The 24,043-nt window shown below is 42.6% G+C and overlaps 1 protein-coding gene across 3 annotated transcripts in view; it reads right to left on the bottom strand.

The window, feature by feature from the left end:
• Window positions 1-24,043, bottom strand: part of UHRF2 (ubiquitin like with PHD and ring finger domains 2) — a 195,213-nt gene that overhangs the window by 157,500 nt on the left and 13,670 nt on the right. For all 3 annotated transcript variants that reach the window (XM_038401747.2, XM_038401749.2, XM_043514922.1), the window contains exon 2: window positions 2,413-2,655. In XM_038401747.2, coding sequence (XP_038257675.1) covers window positions 2,413-2,655 — 243 coding nt within the window. The remainder of the gene's footprint in view (window positions 1-2,412; window positions 2,656-24,043) is intronic.

Genomic DNA, 24,043 nt, shown 5'->3' with positions numbered 1-24,043 from the left:
AAGTAAATTATATCTTTATTGCCTCCTTCAAGAATTCAGTTAGGAGAAGTATAGAAAGAACACTGGTTTATCCCTATGATATTTAATCTAAGTGTTTAATAACTGTTAAGTTATTTCAACTACTATACCTGGTAATTATGTTAGGTTCACTGATCTGGAATTTTCAACATCATGCCTATCACTTTAAAAAAACCCTCCAGCAAAGTTGCTGATTTTAATGACAGGTATATTTTTGTTAGCAGCTAAGCTACTTCATTCTTAAGGTCCTTCAGAACTCTTGAGAATAGCATTTGGTCCTGGTGACTTGCTGCAAATTAAATCATCACTTTGCTTACAACACCTTGTCTTTGGATACCACAGTTTCTGAAAGCACCTTCTTTTTAGTCACCTGAGAACAACAGCCATCTACACATCCTCTGTTGTAGAGACCGATGCAATGAGTTCAGCTTCTCTGCAATGTTTTTAATCCTCTACAATGTATCCCTTTATGATCCGACAGTCTAGCAGATCCAATGACTCTCTCGCAGGCTTCCTACTTCTAGGTAAAGTATTTCTCAATGTTTATAAAGCAAGTAGCTAGACACACAAATATTTTTTGCCATCTTATACCTAAGCATGTCATAGTTTACATTCCTTTCCATTGGTTTCCCTTGAGCAGGATTTTTTTTTTTAAATTATATTTTTGGCTTGAATAAAATCTTATAACCACCATTTAATTGGAGTGTTTAGGGAAGGATCCCTAGTCAACAGAATTCACCTGACATCTAGAAACTGCAAAGAATACAACACCTGTATCCACATATTAAATACTTTTCTGCATATCCTAAAACCAAAGTCCTTTAAGGCGATCTTGGAGAAGATTTAGCAGTCAACAACGTCGTGATGGCAGAATTTTCTAACTGCCTCCCTGGAAATGGTTCACTGAGGCAGATGTGGCAATCAGGTGGTCCCTTTCTGAGCAAGAAGGATAATTTGCCTTCTCCTTTTCACCCTAAAAAAAGGAGTTTAAGTTATTTTATTTTCTAAAGACCCTACCTTAATTTCTTAAGGCTATTGATAAGTGTTTGTTTTAGCACTTTTCTTTGAGAAATCCATTTTTTTCTATGTTCTTTCTGATTTTTGGTATCTTCCTTTGTCTTTTTCTAGGCTATGTCTACACTGGCAACTGAATGACAAAACTTTTGTTGGGGAGGGATTTAAACAACTCTGAAAGACAAAAAAAGTTCTGCCGATGACAAGTGCCAGTGTGAAGAGTGGAGGTGGAAGTTTTTTGTGAGCAGGAGAGCTGACAAACAGCAGCTATGCTGTGCCCCTTTTAGCAGCACGGCTGTAACAACACAGCCATGCCGTTAAAAGCTGTGTAGTGTAGACACAGCCCTAATGAAAGGGGAAAAGGGAGCACAGGGGCTAAAGAACAGGCTTTATGCTTCTAGTGTAAGAAAGAAAGAAGGGAGAAAATTAGTGGGATAAGAAGTGGGAAAGCTGGTGTCGTTTACATCAGATGTAGTTGACAGGTTTTTTGCCTCCTTGCTTCCTAGTAGATGGTGTAATAATGCCAATTGTATGGATGTTGTTGGACAGTGCAAGTGATGTATGACCAAAAAAGTATCTCCCATCTGTTACACTGATATTGTAACAACCACTTCTAGGACATATTAAGGTGACTTCACATCAAGAGAGTGAGCTTCATGAAGACGTTTCTCCAACTTGCAACTCAAACTGTAAGCCTCAGCTAGGGTACATGTAACACACTTTTCTTCTATCGCCTTGAACGCTACCCGGTACACAGGACTGCTCTCAAAACTTCTCACAAGGCAGACCGAAGCTGGACAAAGCAGAAAAGAGGCTGCCTACCATGAAATCTGTAACTTCTAGTTTTTCCATCTACATTGCAACAAGACTAGATCTTCCCAGATGAGGAGAAAGACGGCCAAGTTTTTCTAATACATTTGACCTCTTACTGTGCAAATTTAAATCTCAACATTTTTGTTATAAAACGGCTTACTATTTTAGGCCCAGTTCAGCAAGTTACTTACACATGTCTAACCTTAAGAATGTGCCTTCAGTATACTGATCAGAGCCTTAGACATCATAAACTGAACACCTAAATCCCAACATAATGAAGTTACCTGCTGTATCCAGATGCTGTAGCAGATATTTTTAATTGAAGCATATGATCATTTTTACCCAAATACTTTAAATAAATCTCTAATTAAAACAATCTAGACAATACAACTGGCCCTAATTCTCCTAATACTTATACACATGCTTAACTTTAAACATGAGCATAAACCCACTGACTTCAAAATTTAACATTAAGCATATGAGAGTGTTTCAAGAATCTGGGTCTATATAAGCTATAGAACTGAATCTAGAAATACAAAACAAGAGGATTTCAAAACTTGCAAATACCTTATACAATCCAATGCCAGGATCAATGAGAAATGACCGAGCAGATGTAGATGGCTGATTGGGCGATCTACTCCCTGTTGTTCTCTTGACTTTGTTCTTACAGTTGGCAACAGCACACGGGTTGACTTCTCCATCCTTATTAGACAAGGAACTGGTAGGAGCATCAGACTCAGTCCGTATCAAAAGCTGAACTATGTCATTTAGTCCAACATTGTAATCGAATAAAGTATGTCCATCTTCCAGCTGTCAAAAAAGTAGATTTTATTTTGCAAAGCTCCATTTTAAGAAATATTGCTAAAATTTCCTCTTAACACATTAATTCCATGGAATAGAAAATGGTAAAAGCATTTTTTTAAATACTAATTAAATGACTTCTATGTGGTTATTGGTTTTATAGTTTTCTTGCTAGAAGTGAACAGAAAAACCCTTAAACTCAATGGGACCAAGATTTAATCCAATGAGATTACTCACAGGCATAAAAGCTATACATGTGCATCTTGGCAGGATTTGGGCCTTACCACATGAGGGACAATCTTCACTCATTGATGTATTTTGCATTCCACAACCAAATCTCCTTACAACTTTTCATGAGTGATGTATCCAAATACTTGGATACTAATATCTAAACTGTACTCTTAAAATTTATTCACCCAAATTTGAGTTATTGCTGATTATGTACTATATGTATCATATGATATAAAAAAAACTTTGTATTTGTGGATAATCTAGCACTATACCCAGATACACAGCTTGAGAAAAAAGTGTGTTCATTATATAATTTTAACATTAGCTTTAATAATTTTTTTAAATCGGGTATACTCCAGTAATTTCCTAATCAGAATGCAGACCATAACCACATAATAGTATCGGAGACAGTGTAATTAAGTGTGGGGAAATGAAGTTTTACTGACAACCACTCTATTGTGTATAACGTCACAATTCACACTTTCCCAATCTTTTCAAAGCAGCCAGTCAATATTTTATAGACTTAAATAATCTTTCACTATCACAGTTTTCTAAATATCCAGACAGTCAAAAAAGGGGTAAAAATATAATTGGAAAAAAAATATATACTTTTTGTGAGAGACTATAATTAGAGAAAGAATGCAATGACATATATTAGGCCTTCACGGTTCTAGTAAAGAATTCATCTGTATCAAGAGCACCCACAAGTTGGACTTAGAAAAGAAAGCTTGCTACTCCAGGTTTCTTTAAGACCAGAAGTGTTAAACATATGGGTTTATTTAGCAAGCGAGTCTTGTTAACTCGCCAGTTAAGAACTATGGCCCCTGAACCACAAAGGCACTTAAGTGCCTAAAGCTTAAATTTAGATGCCTAAATCCCAGTTTAAGGCTCTACTGTAATCCACGAAACTCCCAGCCCAACCCTGTAGGCACCTAAACTCGGCATCTAAGTTTTCAAGTTAAAAAAGTTCCATAGGCACCACTGGGCATGCATAATGCTGACTCTCTAGGCCAGGGGCATCCCTAGCTATTCTGGGGCCCTACGCAGCCCCCCTGCAGGCGTGGGGGGGGGGCTGGCTTGGCGGGCAGGGGGAACTGCCTGTCTCACAGGGTCCTAAGACAGGCAGGGCTTAGAACACTACCCTCATTGGACTACTCCCAGTGAGTCACGGAAATAAAAAAAAAAAAAAACTTTTATCCTATATCAGAAATGTAATCTTGTATGAGCTTTCACAGCTTTCAGTGCCTCACTTCAATCACAAGGAAGTGCTCTTAGCGAGGATATACACCACTGGCAGGAGAGGGTAATGTGGACACCAACAGCCAGTTTAATTGCTGCAGTGGCTGTAAGTCGACCTAACTTAAGTCAACCTAATTTGTAGTGTAGACAAGCCTTAAGACACAAAATTACTTACATCTACTAAGGGACATAAAAGCCAGTAAAAGGAGCTTCTATAAATACATTAAGAGAAAGATGAAGAAAGAGTAGGTCCTCTACTTAGCAGGGAAGGAGAGCCAGTAACAAATGATATCAAGAAAAGAGGTGTTTAATGCCTATTTTGCCTCATTTGTCTCTACAAAAGTCATTTGTCAGTAGATGCTTAACACAATATTAACAACAAAGGGGAAGAAACTCAAGCGAGAATGGGGGTGGAAATTAATGTATTCAAATCTGCAGAGTCTGAGAAATTCATCGTATGGTACTTAAGGAACTAACTGAAGCAATCTTGGAACCATAATTATCTTTGAGAATTCATGGAGGATGGGTGAGGTCCCAAAGGACTGGAGAAGTGAAAACATAGAACCTGTCTTTTAAAAAAAGAGAGCAAAGAGGACCTAGGAATTATAAACCAGCCAGCCTAACTTTGAACGTGGATAAATATTGGAACAAATTATTAAACAATGAATTTAAGCTTCTACAGGGTAATAGCATTTTAAAGGAATAGCCAGCATGGATTTACCACAAACAAATCATGCCAAATCAATCTAATTTCCTTCTTTAACAACGTTACTGGCCTAGAGGATATGGGGAAGCAGTAAATGCACCATTTCTTGACTTTATTAAAGTCTTACTGTAGCCCTACATGACAGTCTCAAACTAGGGAACCGTGGTCTAGATGAAATTACTAGTACAACTGGTTGAAAGAGACCACACTCAGCGTTATTAATGGTTTACTGTCAAATTGGGAGGGTGTATCTAGTGGGTCCCGCAAGGCTCTGTCCTGGGTCTAGTATTATTTAGTATTTTCATTAATGGACTTGGATAATGGATTGGAGAGTACACTTATAACATTTGTGGATGACATCAAGCTGAGGAGTTGCAAGCATTTTAGAGGACAGGATTACAATTCAGAACAGTCTTGATCAATTGGAGAATTGGCCTGACATGAACAAGATAAAATTCAACAATGACAAATGCAAAGTTCTACACTTAAGGGGGGGGGGGGGTGGAAATCAAATGCACCATTACAAAAGGAGGAATAACTGACTAGGTGGTAGTCCTGCTAAAAAGGATGTAGGAGTTATAACGGATCACAAACTAAATGTGAGTCAATTATGTGATGTAGGTGCAAAAAGGCTAATATTCTGTGGTATGTTAACAGGAGTGAGGCCTCAGCTGGAGTATTGGGTCCCAGTTCTAGGTGTCACGCTTTAGGAAAAATGTAGATCAATTGGAGAGTCCAGAGGAGAGCAACAACAAATAAAAAGTTTAGAAAAACCTGACTCTGAGGAAAGTAAAACAAACTTAGCATGTTTAATCTTGAGAAAACATGACAGAAGATCTGATAACAGTCTTCAAATGCGTTAAGGGCTATTATGAAAAGGATTGTGATCCATCGTTCTCCACATCCACTGAAGGCAGGACAAAGAATTTGCAGTCAAAAGATTTTCAGGATAGTTAAGTATTGTAATAAGCTTCCAAGGGAGGCTGTGGGATCCCCTTAATTGGAGGTTTTTAAGAACAAGTTAGACAAACTGTCATATATGGTCTAAGTATATTTGGTCCTGTCTCAGCATAGCGGGCTGGACACGATGATCTCTCAAGGTCCCTTCCAGACCTACATTTCTGTGATTGATGAACTTCAGTAGAAAATTGAACTGTTCTTTGGTGTAAAGCAGTGGTTCTCAAATTTTTATACTGGTGACCCCTTTCACACAGCAGGTCTCTGAGTGCAACCCTCTTCATAAATTAAAAAAACTTTTAAAAATATTTACCACCATTATAAACACCAGAAGCAAAGCAGGGTTTGGGGTGGAAGCTGGCAGCTTGCAACCCACCATGTAATAACCTCGCAACTCCCCAAGAGATCCCAACCCACAGTTTGAGAACTCCTGGGGTAAAGGTTTCCTTACAGGTGATGTTCCACATTAGATTTACCCTTTAGACGATTCTTCCTTTCCTGAAGTCTTTATTAGCATTTCAAAGACACAAAGGCAAGGGGAGATGGAGACAATGGGTCAAAACTCACTGCAAACGTTTCAGTGAATAGCTACAGTGGCTGCTATAACTGAGTTGGCAAGTTTCTGTTTCTAAGTTTTTTCCAAGATAAAGGGCTTGGCTACACTTACATTTTATAGCACTCTAATTTGTTGGCTCAGGAGTGTGAAAAATCAAGTCAGAGTGCTTTAAAGCGCTATTATAAACAGGCTCTGAGCACTGGGAGCTGCACTCCTAGTGCTCGGAGCTAATTCCCTCATGGAGGTGGATTACCAGAAGCGCTGGGAGAGCTCTCTCCCAGCGCTCACGTGCTACCACACTCACACTTCAAAGCACTGCTGTGGGAGCGCTCCTGCAACAGTGCTTTGAAGTTTCCAGTGTAGCCAGGCCCAAAGAAAACGTATATTGAACTAAATGATTAAGATGTAATGAATTCTCTAGAAGAATCTTCCCCTCCCCGCCTCCAATGGTGAGCCAAGTATAAAAGCGTGTTAAACTGAATGCACCTCTTAAGACAGAAAGGAATCTGTATTTGTAGGCACCCTGCTGATGCAATGGATTCAATTTCCTCAAGGGGGTAAACAGACTTCTTCCACTTGCCATATCTACTACTTCTGACCACACCATCTCTTGGATAAGGATAACTTTATAGCTCGAATAACTAGTTAAAAGTAGTTCTAAATTTCTGTGAGCCAATACGAGAAGTAAATGAGGTTAACAATATTTGTCAACTAGAGCAACAATCTGCAAGCCATACCAAGCAAAACTGCAGAATTGCTATACAACAGCTTCATGGTACAGAATGTTAAATGATTCTTAGGTGCCATATCTCCACCAGCCCAGGCTATGGAGTTAAATCAAACTTCTTTAGCTTCACTGCCCTTCCTTAGGGTGAACTATATTCCCCTCTTAAGGGTTATCAATATAGTCAAAGAGTGACTGGAAATGTGTAAAGATAACTTTCCTTTATATTTGAACATTTTCCCATATTATGTGTGTGTGTGTGTGTGTGTGTGTGTGTGTGTGTGTGTGTGTGTGTGTGTGTGTGTGTGTGTGAGCAAGCTTTAGTGAACCATAATTGTTTACCCCCTTTTCTCCCCCCCCCCAAAAAATCTGATAAAAGTCCTAAAGCACTATAGCAAAGTAGGTAGTAAGTTTTATCAGAGAGTTAGCACACTTCCACTTTGAACCAGTTAGCTAGTGTTTGTTGTAGCTGACAAGAAGCCTTTATCTAGTTATTTTTCTGGGCCACAAGAAGTTCTCAAACTATCCAGGATTAGTTTTGTAGACTGTTGCCAGGGACAGTCACTCTGTTTCCCACAGAGAAAAAAGTCAACTAATCTACGAGCGAGCGGCAGATCAGAAGCATGCCTGGCATTAGCACCCAAAAAAAGCCATCACTGCCCTTTTGAGACAGCATTCCTGCTACTCTCCTCCCCCTCCATACAGACTAGGTAAAAGTAATGAACTACTTCTGATCATTAGTACTAATAGATATAAAAGAGCGATAACGATGGCGACTGTCTTCTTCCTTGTTCTTCACAAAGGATTTGTTGCATGTTTAATTTTTATCCAACTCAAGTTCAGATGAGCCTTAAGTCTTGCTATTAGAGCACCAGGGAGAATAGCATGGACATGGCTGTGGAAACAGGAGTTAAGTGGTTATAAAGAGGAGCAGAACAGGAAAAGCAAAGGACATGCTTCCATGCTAATGATGCTTGTTAAAAAAAAAAAAAAAAAAGTTACTCACCCTTTTTGTAATTTGTTCTTCAAGATGTGTTGCTCTTATCTATTCCAGTTAGGTGTGTGCACATGCCGCGTGCACGGCTATTGGAAACTTTTCCCTAGCAGCTATCTGTTGGGCCAGCTGTGGAGCCCCCTGGAGTGGCGCTGGTATGGCACTCTATAAACGACCCTGCTGGCCCAACCCCCCTTCAGTTCTTTCTTGGCGGCTACTAGTACTAATAGATATAAGCAACATCTCGAAGAACAGTAGTTATAAAAAGGGTGAGTAACTGTTTTTAATTCTTTGCGTGCTTGCTCATATCAATTCCAGTTAGGTGACTTCCAAGCCTTAGCTCTGAGGTGGGGTTGGAGTCAACGTATTGCTGACCGAAGTACCGCTCTGCCCTAGATTGCGGGATGATGGCGTAGTGTGACGTGAAAGTATGCACTGAAGTATGTCGCAGCCTTGCAGATCTCCTGGAGAGGTACATGGGCCATGAAGGCTGTTGACGAGTCCTGCACCCTCGTGGAGCGAGGTGTGATGGCAAGAGGAGGAACCTTCACCAAGTCATAACAAGTGCGGATACATGCCGTAATCCGGGAGGAGATCCGCTGGGAAGAGACTGGCAAACCTTTCATCCGCTCTGCCATAGCAATGAACAACTGGGTTGTTTTGCAAACGACCTCATGAAGTTGACACAGAAGGTGAGGGCCCTCCTGACATCCAGCGAGTGCAGCTCTTGTTTGTGAGGGCTGTTGTGTGGTTTTGGATAGAAGACTGGCAGGAAGATGTCCTGGTTAATATGGAAACAGGACCTTGGGGAGGAAAGCTGGATGAGGTCTACTCTAAGCTGTACATGGTCTTTATGAAAGATAGTGTACAGAGGCTCAGAGGTGAGGGCCCGTAATGTTACACTAATAAAATAACAACAATAGGATCTTATAAGAGGGATAAGGCAAAATGCCGCATTTATTGTAAACACAACAGTTAGCATATGCTTTTCAATTTCACACAGAGTCCTGCCAGTTGATGTTTATAGTTACCAGTCCAGAGTCTGGATCAATCTAGTGGCTAGCCAGATTGGTCACAGAGGGGAGCAGGGCTGTGTCGGTCACGATCTGATACTCCTGGAGTGTGGCAAGATGAACCCAAAGTCTCATGGCCAAGCACCCTGTTCTTATAGTTTTTTTCCCCTCTGTTGAAGTCTATGGATTTTGCTGTGTCAGTTTCTGACCGGTTACACTTTGATTGGTGTTAACATTTCTAAACACCTTTGAGAGGGTCATCCTGTCCTGGTTTCGATTTAATCAATTGTCTTTAGCTTTAGGGGTGCCAGCCTTCCCCTCAGGGTTGTCAATCTGCCCTTCCTCCATTATGGATGCGCATTGATGATTTTCTAATGTCATGAAGTCTCTTCACTCCTCCTTCCTTGACCATCTGGCTACAACAATGGCCTTCATACCTTATCTTTTCCTGATGCATGCATTCCTCATTCACACAGTCTCTCACAGAGAAGAGAGAAATTAAACTTCACTAAATCTTGTGGTCAGAAACAGTTTACACTGTGCTCAGGCCTTCAACATTCCTTTAATCTAATTAACAAGACAATAAAAAATCCTGTCTCTTATTAACTAAACTTTATAACAGGTCCTAATTATAATGCGTATGGAAAACAATTTCATAGTCCCAGAGGGTCATTCCTTTCTGCTATTCAAATGGGGAGGGCTAGCAGGATGAAATCAAGACATACATTAATTCTTACAGTACAAATATAAAATCCTGCTCCTACAGTAGTTCAAATACGCGTCGTGCTAAGGTGATAGCTACCAGAAAGGCAACCTTTCAAGAGAAGTAGAGGAGTGAACAAGAAGCTAACAGCTTGAAGGGAAGGCCCATGAGGCAGGAGAGGACCAGGTTAAGGTCCCAGGCTGAGATGGGGCTTCATGGGGGGAGTAGGAGAGAAAAGAGAAATGTATCTTTTCCTTTCAGGAAACATCCCATGATGGGGTGCATGAACACGAAACGCCCGGAATTGCCCGAGTGAAAAGCCAAGATGGCTGCAAGGTGGACCTTGAGAACACCAAATGCCAGACACTAGTCTTTCAGGTACAGAAGATAGTCCAGGATTCAAGGGATGGGAGCCTGAAACGGGAGCACCTGCCTTTGGGTGCACCAGCTAGAGAACCACTTCCATTTCACCCTGTATGTGGCTCTAGTAGATGTCTCACTGGATCCGAACAGGCGAGATCTTCCTGGTTCAGCCATAGATTCTCCAGACCATGGGATGAAGAGATTGAAGGTCTGGGTGAAGGAGGCGACCATGGTTCTGTGTAATAAGGTCGGGAGTGAGAGGTAGCCATATCGGTGACTAGACCGACAAATCCATGAGAGAGTGGGGTACCAGCACTGGTGAGGCCAAGCTGGGGCCACCAGAAAGGCATCCGCCTTGTCCCTGTGGACTTTGAGAAGCACCTTGTGGATAAGCAGGAATAGCAGAAAGGCGTATAGCAGCTGACCAGCCCATGGAATCATGGATGCATGTGTGATCAAGCCTGGACTGTGGCTCCTGAAGGAGCAAAAGGTTGGGCACTTCCTTTTGGCCTGTGTGGCAAACAGGTTGATTCAAGGAAACCCCCAACTGTAGAAGATGGAATGGATGATATCCGGGTGAATCGACCACTCGTGCATAAGGAAACGTCTGCTCAGGCTGTCCGCCAGCACATTCTGAACGCCCGACAGGTATGAGGCCTGGAGAAGGATGGAGTGCGCTAGACAAAATTCCCACAGTAGGAGGGCTTCCTGACAGATCAGGCTCCGCCTTGCCTGTTTACATAAAAACATGGCAGTGGTATTGTCCGTCAATACCACTATATGGTGGCCCTGCAAGTGAGACAGAAAGGCTTGGCAGGTGAGGCGGCTTGCCCTGAGTTCTTTGATGTTGATATGTAGAGCCAGTTCCTCTACCTGCCATAAGCCCCGAGTTGTCAGGTTTCCAAGACGTGCTCCCCAGCCCACTGTGGACACGTCTGTGACCAAAGTCAAGTGGGTTGGGGAGGGTGAAATGGAACCATGGCGCCCACAGTGCGGGGATCCAGCCACCACTGTAGGGAATCAAAGGTGTGCTGAGGGATGGTCAGCACCATGTCTAGGCTGTTGCGGCCTGGGTGATACACAGACACAAGCCACGCTTGCAAGGGCCTGAGTTGTAACCTGGTGTGTTCAACCATGTTAGTGCAGGATGCCATATGGCCTAGCAGCCTGAGACACTGCCTTGCCATGGTGGTGAGGAAGCTGCAACGAGTGCCGATCATCTGTGAGAAGGCCAGTTGACTAGTCTCTTGCTTGAGTTGCATCCAGAAATGCTCTGATGAATTCTATCCTTTGAGTTAGGGGTCAGCACAGATTTGTTGACATAGAGAAGGATACCTAATCATTTGCCCGTGTCTGACTATTTGCACCTGTGATTCTACCTGCTGACTGGAGTGGCCTCAAAGGAGCCAGTCATCCAGGTACGAGTAGACAGGGACGTGTTGGAAGCAGAGAAAATCTGCTACAATCACTATACATTTGGTGAAGACATGAGGTGCTGTGCACAGCCCAAATGGGAGGGCTGTGAACTGATAATGCACCTTGTTCACCACAAAGCAGAGGAACTGTTTGTGAGCCAGGGTGATAGATATATGAAAATAAGCGTCCTTCATATTGAGGGCAGTGTACCAGTCTCCTGGGTCTAGGGAAAGGATTATTGTGCTTAGGGAGACCATATTAGATGGATGGGATCTGAGTTACTACAGAAAATTCTTTCCTGGGTATCTGGCTGGTGAAGCTTGCACATATGCTCAGGGTTTAGCTGATCGCCATATTTGGGGTCGGGAAGGAATTTTCCTCCAGGGCAGACTGGAGAGGCCCTGGAGGTTTTTCGCCTTCCTCTGTAGCATAGGGCATGGGTGACTTGAGGGAGGCTTCTCTGCTCCTTTAAGTCTTTAAACCATGATTTGATGACTTCAATAGCTCAGACATAGGTGAGGTTTTTCGTAGGAGTGGGTGGGTGAGATTCTGTGGCCTGCGCTGTGCAGGAGGTCGGACTAGATGATCAGAATGGTCCCTTCTGACCTTAGTATCTATGAAAAACTTCTAGCTGACTACGAACTTGAGCTCCCGCAAGTCCAGGATGGGCCTGAGGCCCCCCTTTGCTTTGGGGACGCGAAAGTATTGGGAGTAGAAACCCTTGCCTTTGAGCTCCTGAGGCCTCCTCCACTGCTCCTAGAGTGAGGAGAGCCTGGACGTCCTGGACAAGAAGTTGCTCGTGGGAGGGGTCCCTGAAGAGGGACTGGCAAGGGGGATGGGAAGGAGCAGAAGTGGATAGAATATCCCGCCTCTACCGTGCAGAGCACCCACCTGTCTGATGTAATAAGGGACCATGCACAGTAGAAGCAGGATAGACTGTTCAGGAAAGGAGGATGAATAACCAGGTTGTGGACAGGTAAATCTGTCCTCCTGCACACCTTCAAAAGGGATGCTTAGGGCCCGGAGAGGGCTTGGGTTGCCCCTGGCCCTGCCCAAGGGAAGACGTGACAGCTTGCATCAGTTGTATCTGCTTCTCTTATGGGAGAAGTCCAGCCTGGGGGGGAGGGGGGGGAGAAGAAGACGGCTGCTGGGTGGTCTGTGGTTTAAAGGGCTTCCTTTGGGTCGCCGGAATGTGCATGCCGAGGGACTACGTGTTCCGGGAGTCCTTTAGGCTATGCAGTCTGGAATTTATTTGTTCAGCAAATAGGCCCTGGCCATCAAAGGGAAGGTCCTGTATGATCTGCTGAACTTCCAGGGGAAGACCAGAGGATTGGAGCCAAGCACTATGCCTCACTGCAATCCTGGATGCAAGAGTACGCACTGCCGAGTCCATAGCATCCAGGGAGCCTTGGAGGGAATTCCAGACAACAGCTTATCCCTCTCAGCAATGCCTCCCCCCCCCACTTCACTCGTGACTCAAAGGAAGAAGCAAGCTTAAAATTTAAAGATCAAGGACCACAAGTTATAGTTTTATCTACTCAGGATCGCAAGTTGATTAGCAATCCTGAGAGAGAGAGAGGCGCCCCCGTGGAGTAAATTTCCCTTCCAAACAAATCTAGCCATTTAGCATCTCTTGATTTGGGCATGGGGGCCTGCTGACCTTGTCTCTCTTTCATTCACTGCCTCTACCACAAGAGAACATGGGAGGAGGGTGGGTGAAGAGACACTCATATCCCTTAGTGGGAACAAAGTATTTATGCTCAGCCCCCTTGGCCATAGGGGGAATGGAGGCAGGTGTTTGCCAAATAGTTTTGGAGTTGGACTTAATAGTCTTTATAAGGGATAAGGCCACCCTAGAGGGCCCCTCTGGTGCCAGGACGTCCACCATAGGGTCCTCCTCTTTGACCACTTCCTCCATCTGGAGGTTCATATTGAGGGCCACCCATCGGATGAGATCCTGCAGGGCCCTGTAGTCCATGGGTGGTGGTACAGACATGGAAGTGGCTGCCACCGGCTCATCAGGAGATGGCAGGACCGGTTCCGTGGCGGCCTCTGGATCCTCAGGGACAGGTCCTTATGGCCACTGGAGGTAGCCTCCACAGACGGATGTGGGGCTGGGTTTTGTGGAGGGTCCTGGGGTGAGTGGCTGAAGGTCGCCTCTGGGAGGCGAGATCCCAAATGTTAAGGTGAAGGGACGCCAGAAGAGGCACCCTGGGCCTGATGGTACACCCTAGGCGTCCAGAATTGCCACTGGAGTGCTAAAGAGTCCTACCTTAGGCTCCCTGGCCCTGATCTGGTCCTCAAAACGCCCCTGATGCCCTGCCTGTTTGGAGGGAGGGGGATCTCGAGTAGGATGACCAAAGAGGAGCAGTGTGAGATTGCACAAGAAAGGCATCCTACTCCGATGGACTGGATTGGATGCTGTGAGGAGCGACGGCAGGATGTGAAGCGGTGCTGCGACAGTAGTGCTGGGAGTAGGGAGCAACACTGGAAGGTGCAGGCTGAGGCGGGTGCTGAGAGCAGTGCTGCAAGGTCACAGAGCGGAACCTGGACCTTGAGCAGGACCACGACCTATCCTCCGATGACCACCTTGAGCGGGAGTGGCTCTGATGGTCAGGGCTGAGAGACCAGTGCCATGAGTCAGACCGGTGCTGCAAGTCAGACCAGTGCGGGACCACAGGAGCAGTGCCGGGACCCAGAGCAGGGGGCAGATGGGCCGAACATGGCAGGCTTGCCTCTGGACAGTGCTGTGCATCGAGGGAGCGGAGGCCACGTAGTTGGAGACTTGGGCGCGGTCATCTCCATAAGCCCCCTAGCAGCTGCAAAGGTGTCCAGAGTGGAGGGCATCATAACTTCCCCCACATGCAGCCACAGTGAGTCCAGGAGAGCAGGGCTTCTTGGGGAGACAGGAGCCCGTGACAACTGTGCCTGGCCTGAGGATCTGTCGACCATAGGCCCGTTCCCTACACCGTCCCCTTCTGGGGGTGCAGTGTCTGTGGCAGGCCGCTGGGGGGGGTTCCCCTTGGCCTGTTTCTTACGGGCAGCCAGTGACCAAGAGCGATGCCGGGGAGAAGACTTCTGTGGCCTTTGGGAATGGCAGCTCCTGGGTTGGCATGCCAAGTCCTTTCTCAGCACTGCAGACAGCACCGCAGGAGGAGCGCTCCACACCGAGGTGCTCAGGGCGGGGTCCTGCTGCGGACGGAGAGCTGACTCCAAAAGGAGTTGCTTTAGGCAAACGTCCCTCTCTTTCCTGGTGCAAGGCTTGAAAACCTTGCACTTGTCCGATGATGGGCTTCTCACAGACACCAGAGAGTTGGGGGGGGGTGGGGGTCGCACATGGGCATAGGCTTAGCGCAGGAACTACAGGGTTTGAAGCCCTGGGACGGCATGCCCCATGGGACACCTATTGGAGGGGAAGCCCCCGCAACCACTAAAGACTACAACTAACAACTAAGTAAGAACTATTAACTAGTAATGGGTAACTATATACAGAGATTAGCAGAAGAGCCAGGGATTAGTGGGACACTTGTAAGCAAGAGACCACTGTTCCAACAACCGTCACTGGTAGTAAGAAGGCAATGGGGGGGGGGGGGAGCGTATATAGAGCGACATACCAGCACCACTCCAAAAGGCTCCACAGCCAGCCTGATGGATAGCTCGCTAGGGAAAAGTTTCCGACAGCCGTACACGTACACAGCTAACTGGAATTGATATAAGCAAGCACTCGAAGAAGAAATAAAGGCATTAATTAAATTTGTGACTGAACTCCTTGGGCGAGAATTTGTATGTCTCTGGCTCTGTTTTACCCACATTCTGTGTATATTACATGTTATATCAGTCTATGTTTGTTTTAAGAACACTTTCACCGCAGACCTGACAAAAAGCAAAGAAGGTACCAATGTGAGATTTCTAAAGATAGCTACAGCACTCAATGCAAGGTTTAAGAATCTGAAGTGCCTTCCAAAAATCTGAGAGGGACAAGGTGTAGAGCATGCTTTCAGAAGTCTTAAAAGAGCAACACTCTGATGCAGAAAATACAGAACCTGACCCACCAAAAAAAGAAAATCAACCCTCTGCTGGTGGCATCTGACTCAGGATTAAATGAACATGCATCGTTCCGCACTGCTTTGGCTGATTCTTGAGCAGAACCGGTAATCAGCATAGATACATGGCCTCTGGAATGGTGGCTGAAGCGATACATGAACCTTTAGCATATCTGGTATGTAAATATCTTGCAACACCGACTACAACACTGCCGTATGAATGCCTGTTCTCCCTTTCAGGTGACACTGTGAACAAGAAGCAGGCAGCGTTATCTCCTGCAAATGTAATCCAACTTATCTGTCTGAGCGATTGGCTGAACAAGAAATAGGACTGAGTGGGCTTGCAGGCTCTAAAAAGTTTTACATTCAAAAATAAATTTTTTTTGTATATAATTCTACATTTGTAAATTCAACTAATCATGATAAAGATTGCACTACAGTATTTGTATTAGGTGAATTGAAAAATACAATTTCTCTTGTTTTTTACGCTGCAAATATTTGTAATCAGAAATATAATGAGCATTATACTATCTCTATTGTGTTGTAATTGAAATATATTTGAAAGTGTAGAAAATAGCGAAACATTTAAATAAATGGTATTCTATAGTTTAACAGTGTGATTTAATTGTGCAATTAGAGATTTTTTTTTTTAAAAATCCCTTGACAGTCCTACTATAATGCATTAGTCATTTCAATTCACTGTTTTTATTTAATCAATTTACTGTCAAAGTTTTAATTAAAGTCAAACCATGGAATTGATGGAAGACTGTAGTTAAGTACCTGGGAAACAGAGTTTGTTGCAGTTTTAAACAACAGTAATCTCTCCTTGCCGGTGCAGAACATGTTTTCTTTCAATTTATTCAACTAGTTCAATTCAATGACAAGCTCATACAAAGGTGAGAAACCAACTGGGAGTTGAAAAAAAACAAAAGAAGCTTATTTTTATTCCAATTCATGGATTGGAAGGGGAAAACAAGGTGTGAGGATGATATCTACTAGTAAAATGTCTTGAAAGACATTGCAATCAAAAAGGAGAAACTACAGATAATGTTTTGTTGTTTAGTTTTAAATGAGACACTGTTTCAATAACTTTATTTTTGTGTCCAGCACATTTAAGGTAGTTTTATTTAATAAAATGCCATTCTTGTGCATTTAAAAATTTCTACCTAAATGATACAAGTCATGAGAAAAGTTAACCATTTTCTAAACAAAACTAAAAATTAAATCTGACTAAATATATTTTAAGCTTTAATTGCTTAAACAAATGTATAGTTAATGTTTCCCCTGGTTAGCAAAAAGTAGTACCAAATTTAAACGTAAAGGCTATATTTAGTTGTAAATCAGTATGTTCTAGTATTTTAATAACCAAATGACAATCAACTCATTAGGGAAAGAACTGGAGCACAAAAACAAAATTAGAAGTGAATTATCTGCATTATGGTTTCCCGCTTGCTAATTTAAGGCATGATTAAAATTGGTAATTTAAAAAAGTCATCCTGCTGTATTCCTCCTCTACCCAAAGCGCCCTAACAAGTGATTTCTTAGCGGACTGTACTGAGTACAAAGATCCACACAGATTCTTATCCTGTAATAGATGTTGCATATTGGAAAATTATTTAAACCCCTTGAGATCTGTCAGAGTTACTATATCTTCAGCTAATATTCCTTTTACTTTAATTTAGCTAGGATTCAAAATAGCTCTTGAAAATAAACCTGAGTGTTCACTGAGCTAGTTACATTACCATAATTCAGCAAAAAGCAAGGCACTGCTTCTCATTCCAAGTGACTGCTTTTACAGCCACAAACAGCATCAAACTTTCCTTGTAGTAAGTGTGTTCAATATAGCTTTGAAAAGATAACCCTTTAACGGAAAGCCACTTCATAAGTTTCAGTAATGTTACTTCCATGTAATCCTATTAAAAGCAAATTTTCCTCAGATGTATAAAGGAAAATGCAAGGTGTTTAATTCAGTTTCAGTTCAAGTAGTAATCTTAAGTTTTATGAGGAAAAAAAAAAAAAAGTGGCACTACACTGGTTTCATTTGTTCCAAGTATTTTTAAACAGGGCTTGCTTAATTAAAAGCACTCTAAAGGTGCTGTTCATAATTCAGTTGAAGTTGTGTCCCCTTAGAAGGATTTTACTTAATATTTCTGAAATTCTTTATTCAGTTTTGAGAGACAAAGTGGGTGAGGCAATATCTTTGGACAAACTTCTGTTGGTGAGACAAACTTTTGAGCCAGAGAGCTCTTCTTTAGATCTGGGAAATGTACTCCCAAATACACAGCAAAATGCAAGATGAAACAGATTGTTTAGCATAAATAGTTAACATATATTGCAAAGGCACCATTCAACATCCAGTGGGCAGTTAAAAGGGCAAAAAGTCTGCAGTCCTAGGGCAAAAAGTGGGGGCTAGTGGGTTACAGATTGTTGTAATAAGCCATAAATCCACTGTCCGTGTTCAGTCCATGATTTGTAGTGTCTTGCAGAGTAATGAATTTAAGCTTCCAGGCTCATCTTTTGAAAGCATGTGCAGGTTTCTTTTGAGGACAGGATAGTGTGAAAGAGTGATCACTTTGTAAGAAGCATTCATCCAGAGGCGATAAGGTGTTTTCCGTCTCATTTTCCCAAGCGAGTTCATTCAAAAAAGTGTAGTCAGATTGTCTGGTTTCACCCACATAGTTGTTACTGGAGAGTTTAGTGCACGAGATGAGGTACACCACATGTTGCGATAGGCATCTGTAGGATCCATGGATCTTGAAAGGTGTGTTATGGGAGGTGTTGATCACTGTAGCAGTGGAGATACGGTCCAATAAAAGATTATCTCACCTACTTTATCTTGCTAATATTCTGGGACTGACACAGCTACAACTATACTACATTATTCAGTTCCAAGCAGTTCCAGTGTTGGTCTGTCCTCTAAAAATTATATAGTAGTGAGAATTTTATGCTGCAAGTACTAGACATTAAAACAAATCATGGAAAATTTAAAAACAAATGAAATTTTAGTACAACATGGCTGAAGTTATAAAGTGTTTCCTCTGTATCTGCAGGCTTCTAGTACTGTAATTTTTTCCCCCTCCAAAACCATCTTGCTCCTCAAATCAAGCTACCTCACCCTTCTGCTTACTGTGCAGCAGTGTAGTTCCAGCCGTCTTTTAGCTGAAAGGAAAGGGAAAGATTTCTGGTGCTTCAATTCTAGTGAAAATAGCAGCTGTAGAATTCTGGTTTGCGTCAACCCTTCTTCCAAAAGCCCAGATTCTGCTGAATCCATCACATGGCTCATAACACATTAAGTGGGTCAGATCCAGCCTACAGGTTAGGTATTCAACACCACCAGCTTAATAGCAGCCACCTGATACTGTGCGCTTGGTACTAGAAACATTTAGTTTCCTTCAATACCTTCTCTCCTGGGAGGGGAGTGCCAAAAACCAAACTGCATTCAGCAAGACAGGCCGTGTGTGGCAGATGCCTTCTGGACTTACTCAAACTGTCTCATTCAGTACCACAATGCTCTTACCGCAGCCCACAAATTGCTATGATTTGAACTAAAATTATACAAATCTTGAGATGCCCTATGTAGACAGTTAGGAGCGGAAGTCAGAGCATACAATAGCATGAGACAGAGGCAAGTATCCTGGAGAGAGCCAGAAGCTCTTAAACATTCAAGTGAAGCACAGGTCCCAAAAAGCACATTAGATTTGGTTTACAAGGGACTGAGGATCCTGAGCTGTTGTCTGTAGAACACTTGCTGGAGAGCGCCTGGTCCCATGGTGGTTGAGTTTCCAGATGCTAAACTATATTAAATTTAAGGAAAATCCTTGTCCATACTGATTTTTATGACTCATAAGAATGTCAGCCCTGAGATGCCTGACTGGAGGGAAGGTGGTCCATGAAAGCCAACTGCCCAATTTTAAGAAATTTGTGCAACATGGGGTAGGACTTAGGGTTCAGTAGTACTCTGTCAGAATTTTTTTTTAACTTATGACTGGCACTACTGCCTCAGACTGACGGACAAGGTGGGTGAGGTAGTATCTTTTATTGAATCAACTTCTGCTGGTGAGAGAGACAAGTTTTTGAGCTTACTCAGAGCTCTTCAGAGTTGTCAGGCAACTAGTTAGTACAGTCAAGCTATATTTTGTGAAAGTTAATATATCTGCAGAGAGATTTTATAAATTGTACCAAAGTTAAGGTGCATAAAGTCATTTAGCACTGATTTCTTTAAAGCTTTTTCAGATTTTTGTTTATATGTTGCTAGTTCTTCCCTTCTCATTTTGTCTCTTAAAAAGCAAGTGACATTAACATTAGCAATCTGTCTTCCTAATTATCTACAGACTTTCTATTTACATGTTTTCCTATTAACGAGCATCATTTTATATATCCATCTAAATCAAGTTCGTTCTAGGGCCTATCCTATCATTAACATGCTTTGAGAACACCAAAATTCAATCAGGAACTTAAAATATATCCAGGTTATCTGCTTTGTGTTACCACCAACTTCCAATACACTGAACGTTCATGGGGTCAAGAAACATGAAATGATTTAGCCAGTTCTCCAACTGAGTTGCTGCGGCTAGGCATCTTGAAGTATTTTAAAAAGGAGGAGACTGAACCTGACTACACTTGAAATATTTATAAATAGTATTACTTAACGGATATCTACACTAATGAAAACCTCCAGTGCTGAACCAATATACAACCAGTGTCATTACATCAGTATAAAATATCCCTCATATAGACAGACCTTAACCATCTTCAGAAGTACTGCATATGAATATAGACAAGTAGCACAGCATTCACAAGTCTAACTGTACGTACTACAATAACTCCCAAGAAGGGAGCTGTTTCTCTGTAATACATTAATACACGTGGCTAGCAATATCAACTGCAATCGCTAATAAAAAAAATAAAATATACGTGGGACTAGTTTTGTGATGGAATACAGCTGATATAGCTGAGGAAGTTCTGAAAGAAAATTAGGGTAGGTATTGTGACAGGGTCAGGCCAGATGGCTACAGGAGAGTGATCCTATTGGGATCCGGGAAGTGGGCGGGCGCTACAGGAGAGTGATAAAAGGCAGATGCATTAGCCCCAGGTTAAGTAGATCCCTTTTCCCTGGGTAAGGTAACAGGGATGGTTCTAGAACAATCAGGAACTTTCTGGAAACAATTAAGGCAGACAGGCTGATTAGAACACCTGCAGCCAATCAGAAGCGGCTAGAATCAATTCAGGCAGGCTAATCAGGGCACCTGGGTTTTAAAAGGAGCTCACTTCAGTCTGTGGTGCATGCGAGGAGCTGGGAGCCAGAGGCGCAAGAAGCCGAGAGTGAGGTGTACTCCTTGAAGACTGAGAAGTACAAGCATTATCAGACATCAGGAGGAAGGTCCTGTGGCGAGAATAAAGAAGGTGTTGGGAGGAGGCCATGGGGAAGTAGCCCAGGGAGTTGTAGCGGTCACGCAGCTGTTACAGGAGCCACTGTAGACAGCTGCAATCCAAAGGGCCCTGGGCTGGAACCCAGAGTAAAGGGTGGGCCTGGGTTCCCCCTATCCCTCTATCCCCCCCAACTCCTTACTTGAACCAGAGGAGTTGAACTGGACTGTGGGTTCACCAGAGGGGAAGGTCTCTGATCTGTTCCCCAATCCACTAGGTGGATCAGCAGAGACTGCAGGGATTGTTGTTCTTCCTTTTCCCCCACGCTTGCCAGTGATGAGACTAACTCAGTGAATGGCAGATTTGAGCCACGAAAGTGGCCATTCTAAGGGCTGCCGTGAACCTCTGAGGTGAGAAAAATCAGCCAATAAGCACAGGACCCACCAAGGCAGAGGAGGAACTTTATCACAGTATGTATGGTTTTCTGTATATATTCCAAAAGTTACTGCCTAAAAGACTTTTAAGGGAAACAAATCACATTATCTATTCCCTGCCCTTGGTCTGGTGATGTAATGTGTGTGGGTGAGGCCCCTGAGATTGCACAGAGTCCCACTGATACCAATGAGACCTCCATGAACCCATTTGTGGGATCAGAGCTTACACGATTAACTTCTTTAGCAACAGCCACTTTGCAGCTGCCAAATACAGCTGTATATTTGTCATATCTCAAGTAAGAAAGTGGAATGCTTTTGAAGATTACCTAAAAATTTGTTTCAGGATTAAGCAAAAACTTGTAACTCCATGCTAGAATAAAAACAGACCACAGGAGAGGCACAGATGCATGCTCGATAGTTAAACCTCAAGCCTGCTTCTTGGTCATAGTTTAAGATTGAAACACTGTTTAATTCATGGGCGATTAAAATGGTGAGGAACTTAGAAACAAATAGTTAAATTAAAAAAAAGAGGATGCTGATCATTTGCTAGAAGCTAACAATATTCTGAAAGGTTTATTGAGGAGTTCCTTCAAATATAGCAACTAGTAGAAACAGAACTTGATTCTAGAGAAGGAATTCATGTTCAACAGCTGAAGCTATTGAAATGTTCAAGCCTGAGAACTCAACTACAATTTTATGTTAGTGTATGACATGTCATTTTCTAGCATGTGGGGGTTTATCACATGCCACTTCATAGAAGAATGAATACTTGATTTTGAATATATGGAAGTGGGTTTCTCCCAGAAGTAATTAGATGTTATTCAGCTCATGACAGTTTTGGAAAATTCAGAGATACTCTTTTCCATGTTACCAGTGAGTATCTAAAATTGTATAGTGAACTAGTCTAAAATTGTAATAGTAACAATTTCAAGCTACAATGGAACTATTAAAAATATCTGGATCACCTTGATTTAAATTGCTCCACCCTGACTATAATATAATATGCTTGGAAATCTGAATCTCAAAATCTGATCGCTTTCTAAATGCCCTTTCAAGAACTCTAGAGAAGCTCACTAACATTAGCTTCAGGTGCTCAGATACTAGAGCGATTGTACAGAAGAGAACAGAACTGCTTGTTTGTTCAGTACATTTTTCTAACAGTAGGTCAAAAAGAGATTTCTTCTTCTATCCAGATTTTATACACTCAAGAACTAGGACTCCTTGAAGGGAAGAGAAGGGAGAAGGAATAGCTTTGGTCATTAAGACATTTGACCAAATTGAGACAGTTTAGAGAACTATCCTCCATCTAAACAGCAGCTGCCGTGAAGGAAGGTAACTGAGGAAAAGTTAAAGGAATCCAAAGTGCTGACAAAAGGCTCTTTTAATTCCCTTCTTTGGGAGGGGGGCAGGGAAGAGAGGATGGTACAGAGGGAGGACAAGTTTTACACGCGAGCACAAAGACATTCCAAAGACTGTCCTCAGGATCCTCCTTGAAGGGACAGTTTTGCAGTACAGCTTCACTGGAACCATGTTACCAGGAAAAGGAAAAAGCCAACACCCCATATGGCATGGAAGCACAGGGTTTCTGAGATGAACCTGGACTCCTGCAGATCCCAAGAGAGTTGCAGCTGTTGAAGGATCAAAGACTCATTCCACGGGAGGTCCCTGCCTCCATTTGAATTGTCTGGAGGAAGATCTGTAAAGGGAACTCAGGAAGTTTCCCCTTTAAAGGACTTTGAGGGTTAATTCAGCCAGTCACGTTACTAACGTATAAAACCCTGAAATCTGTTTTATGGTGTTTATCAAGAGATCTTTCTGAACAAAGAGAGAGTGATCATAAACAAGAGAAACTGATATCAAGAGAGGAGTTAACACTCATCAAGAAACACTTTCACATAGAGAACAGTTCATATTCTGAATAATCAGAACAGCCTTTGACCCAAGGACATCTTGATGCCAACAAGCAGAGGGCATAGTAGGGGCATAAGGATTACCTGGGTCTGATATATACATACCTCACATGACATTTGATGAATGCATCCGATGAAGTGAGCTGTAGCTCACGAAAGCTTATGCTCAAATACATTTGTTAGTCTCTAAGGTGCCACAAGTACTCCTTTTCTTTTTGCAAATACAGACTAACACGGCTACTACTCTGAAACCTTTGATGAACTATCTAATGAAAGCATGTGTTACAATGGTCAAAATATTTGTAAAATATGTATATCTAGACTAGAAATTACATACTTACAGACTTGAAGTTAAAGTGAAGTCACCCAGAAATGACACACCTTAAAACAGGTTCCTCCAGACAAAAAGATAGACTTATCTCCCTGGCTGACTATTGTGTATTATGTGTCTTATAATGGTAGTCTATTTGCATATGGAGTCAAATGTTAATGAAGAGATTGCAGGGACTTCAGGATACAAAATTAACAGAAAGAGGTGAACAGGGGGAGGAGAGGGGGAAACTGCCATTTACAGGTTAAAAAAAAGATTCATCTAATATATTTAGGGGTGCAGTGACACTCTTCAAGCAGGCTTGGTCTTACAAAAGGAGGGTCTGCCAGTCATCCTGGTTGAAAAAATGCTGCAAAGGATTTTGGGTAAGCAGTGCCTTATTAGATGAGATGGCACCTTGTTAGTTAAAT

The sequence above is a fragment of the Dermochelys coriacea genome, chromosome 5 (genome assembly GCF_009764565.3).
Source record: "Dermochelys coriacea isolate rDerCor1 chromosome 5, rDerCor1.pri.v4, whole genome shotgun sequence".
NCBI lineage: Eukaryota > Metazoa > Chordata > Testudines > Dermochelyidae > Dermochelys > Dermochelys coriacea.
Note: the sequence above shows the minus strand (reverse complement) of the source record. Positions and strands in the feature narration are given on the sequence as shown.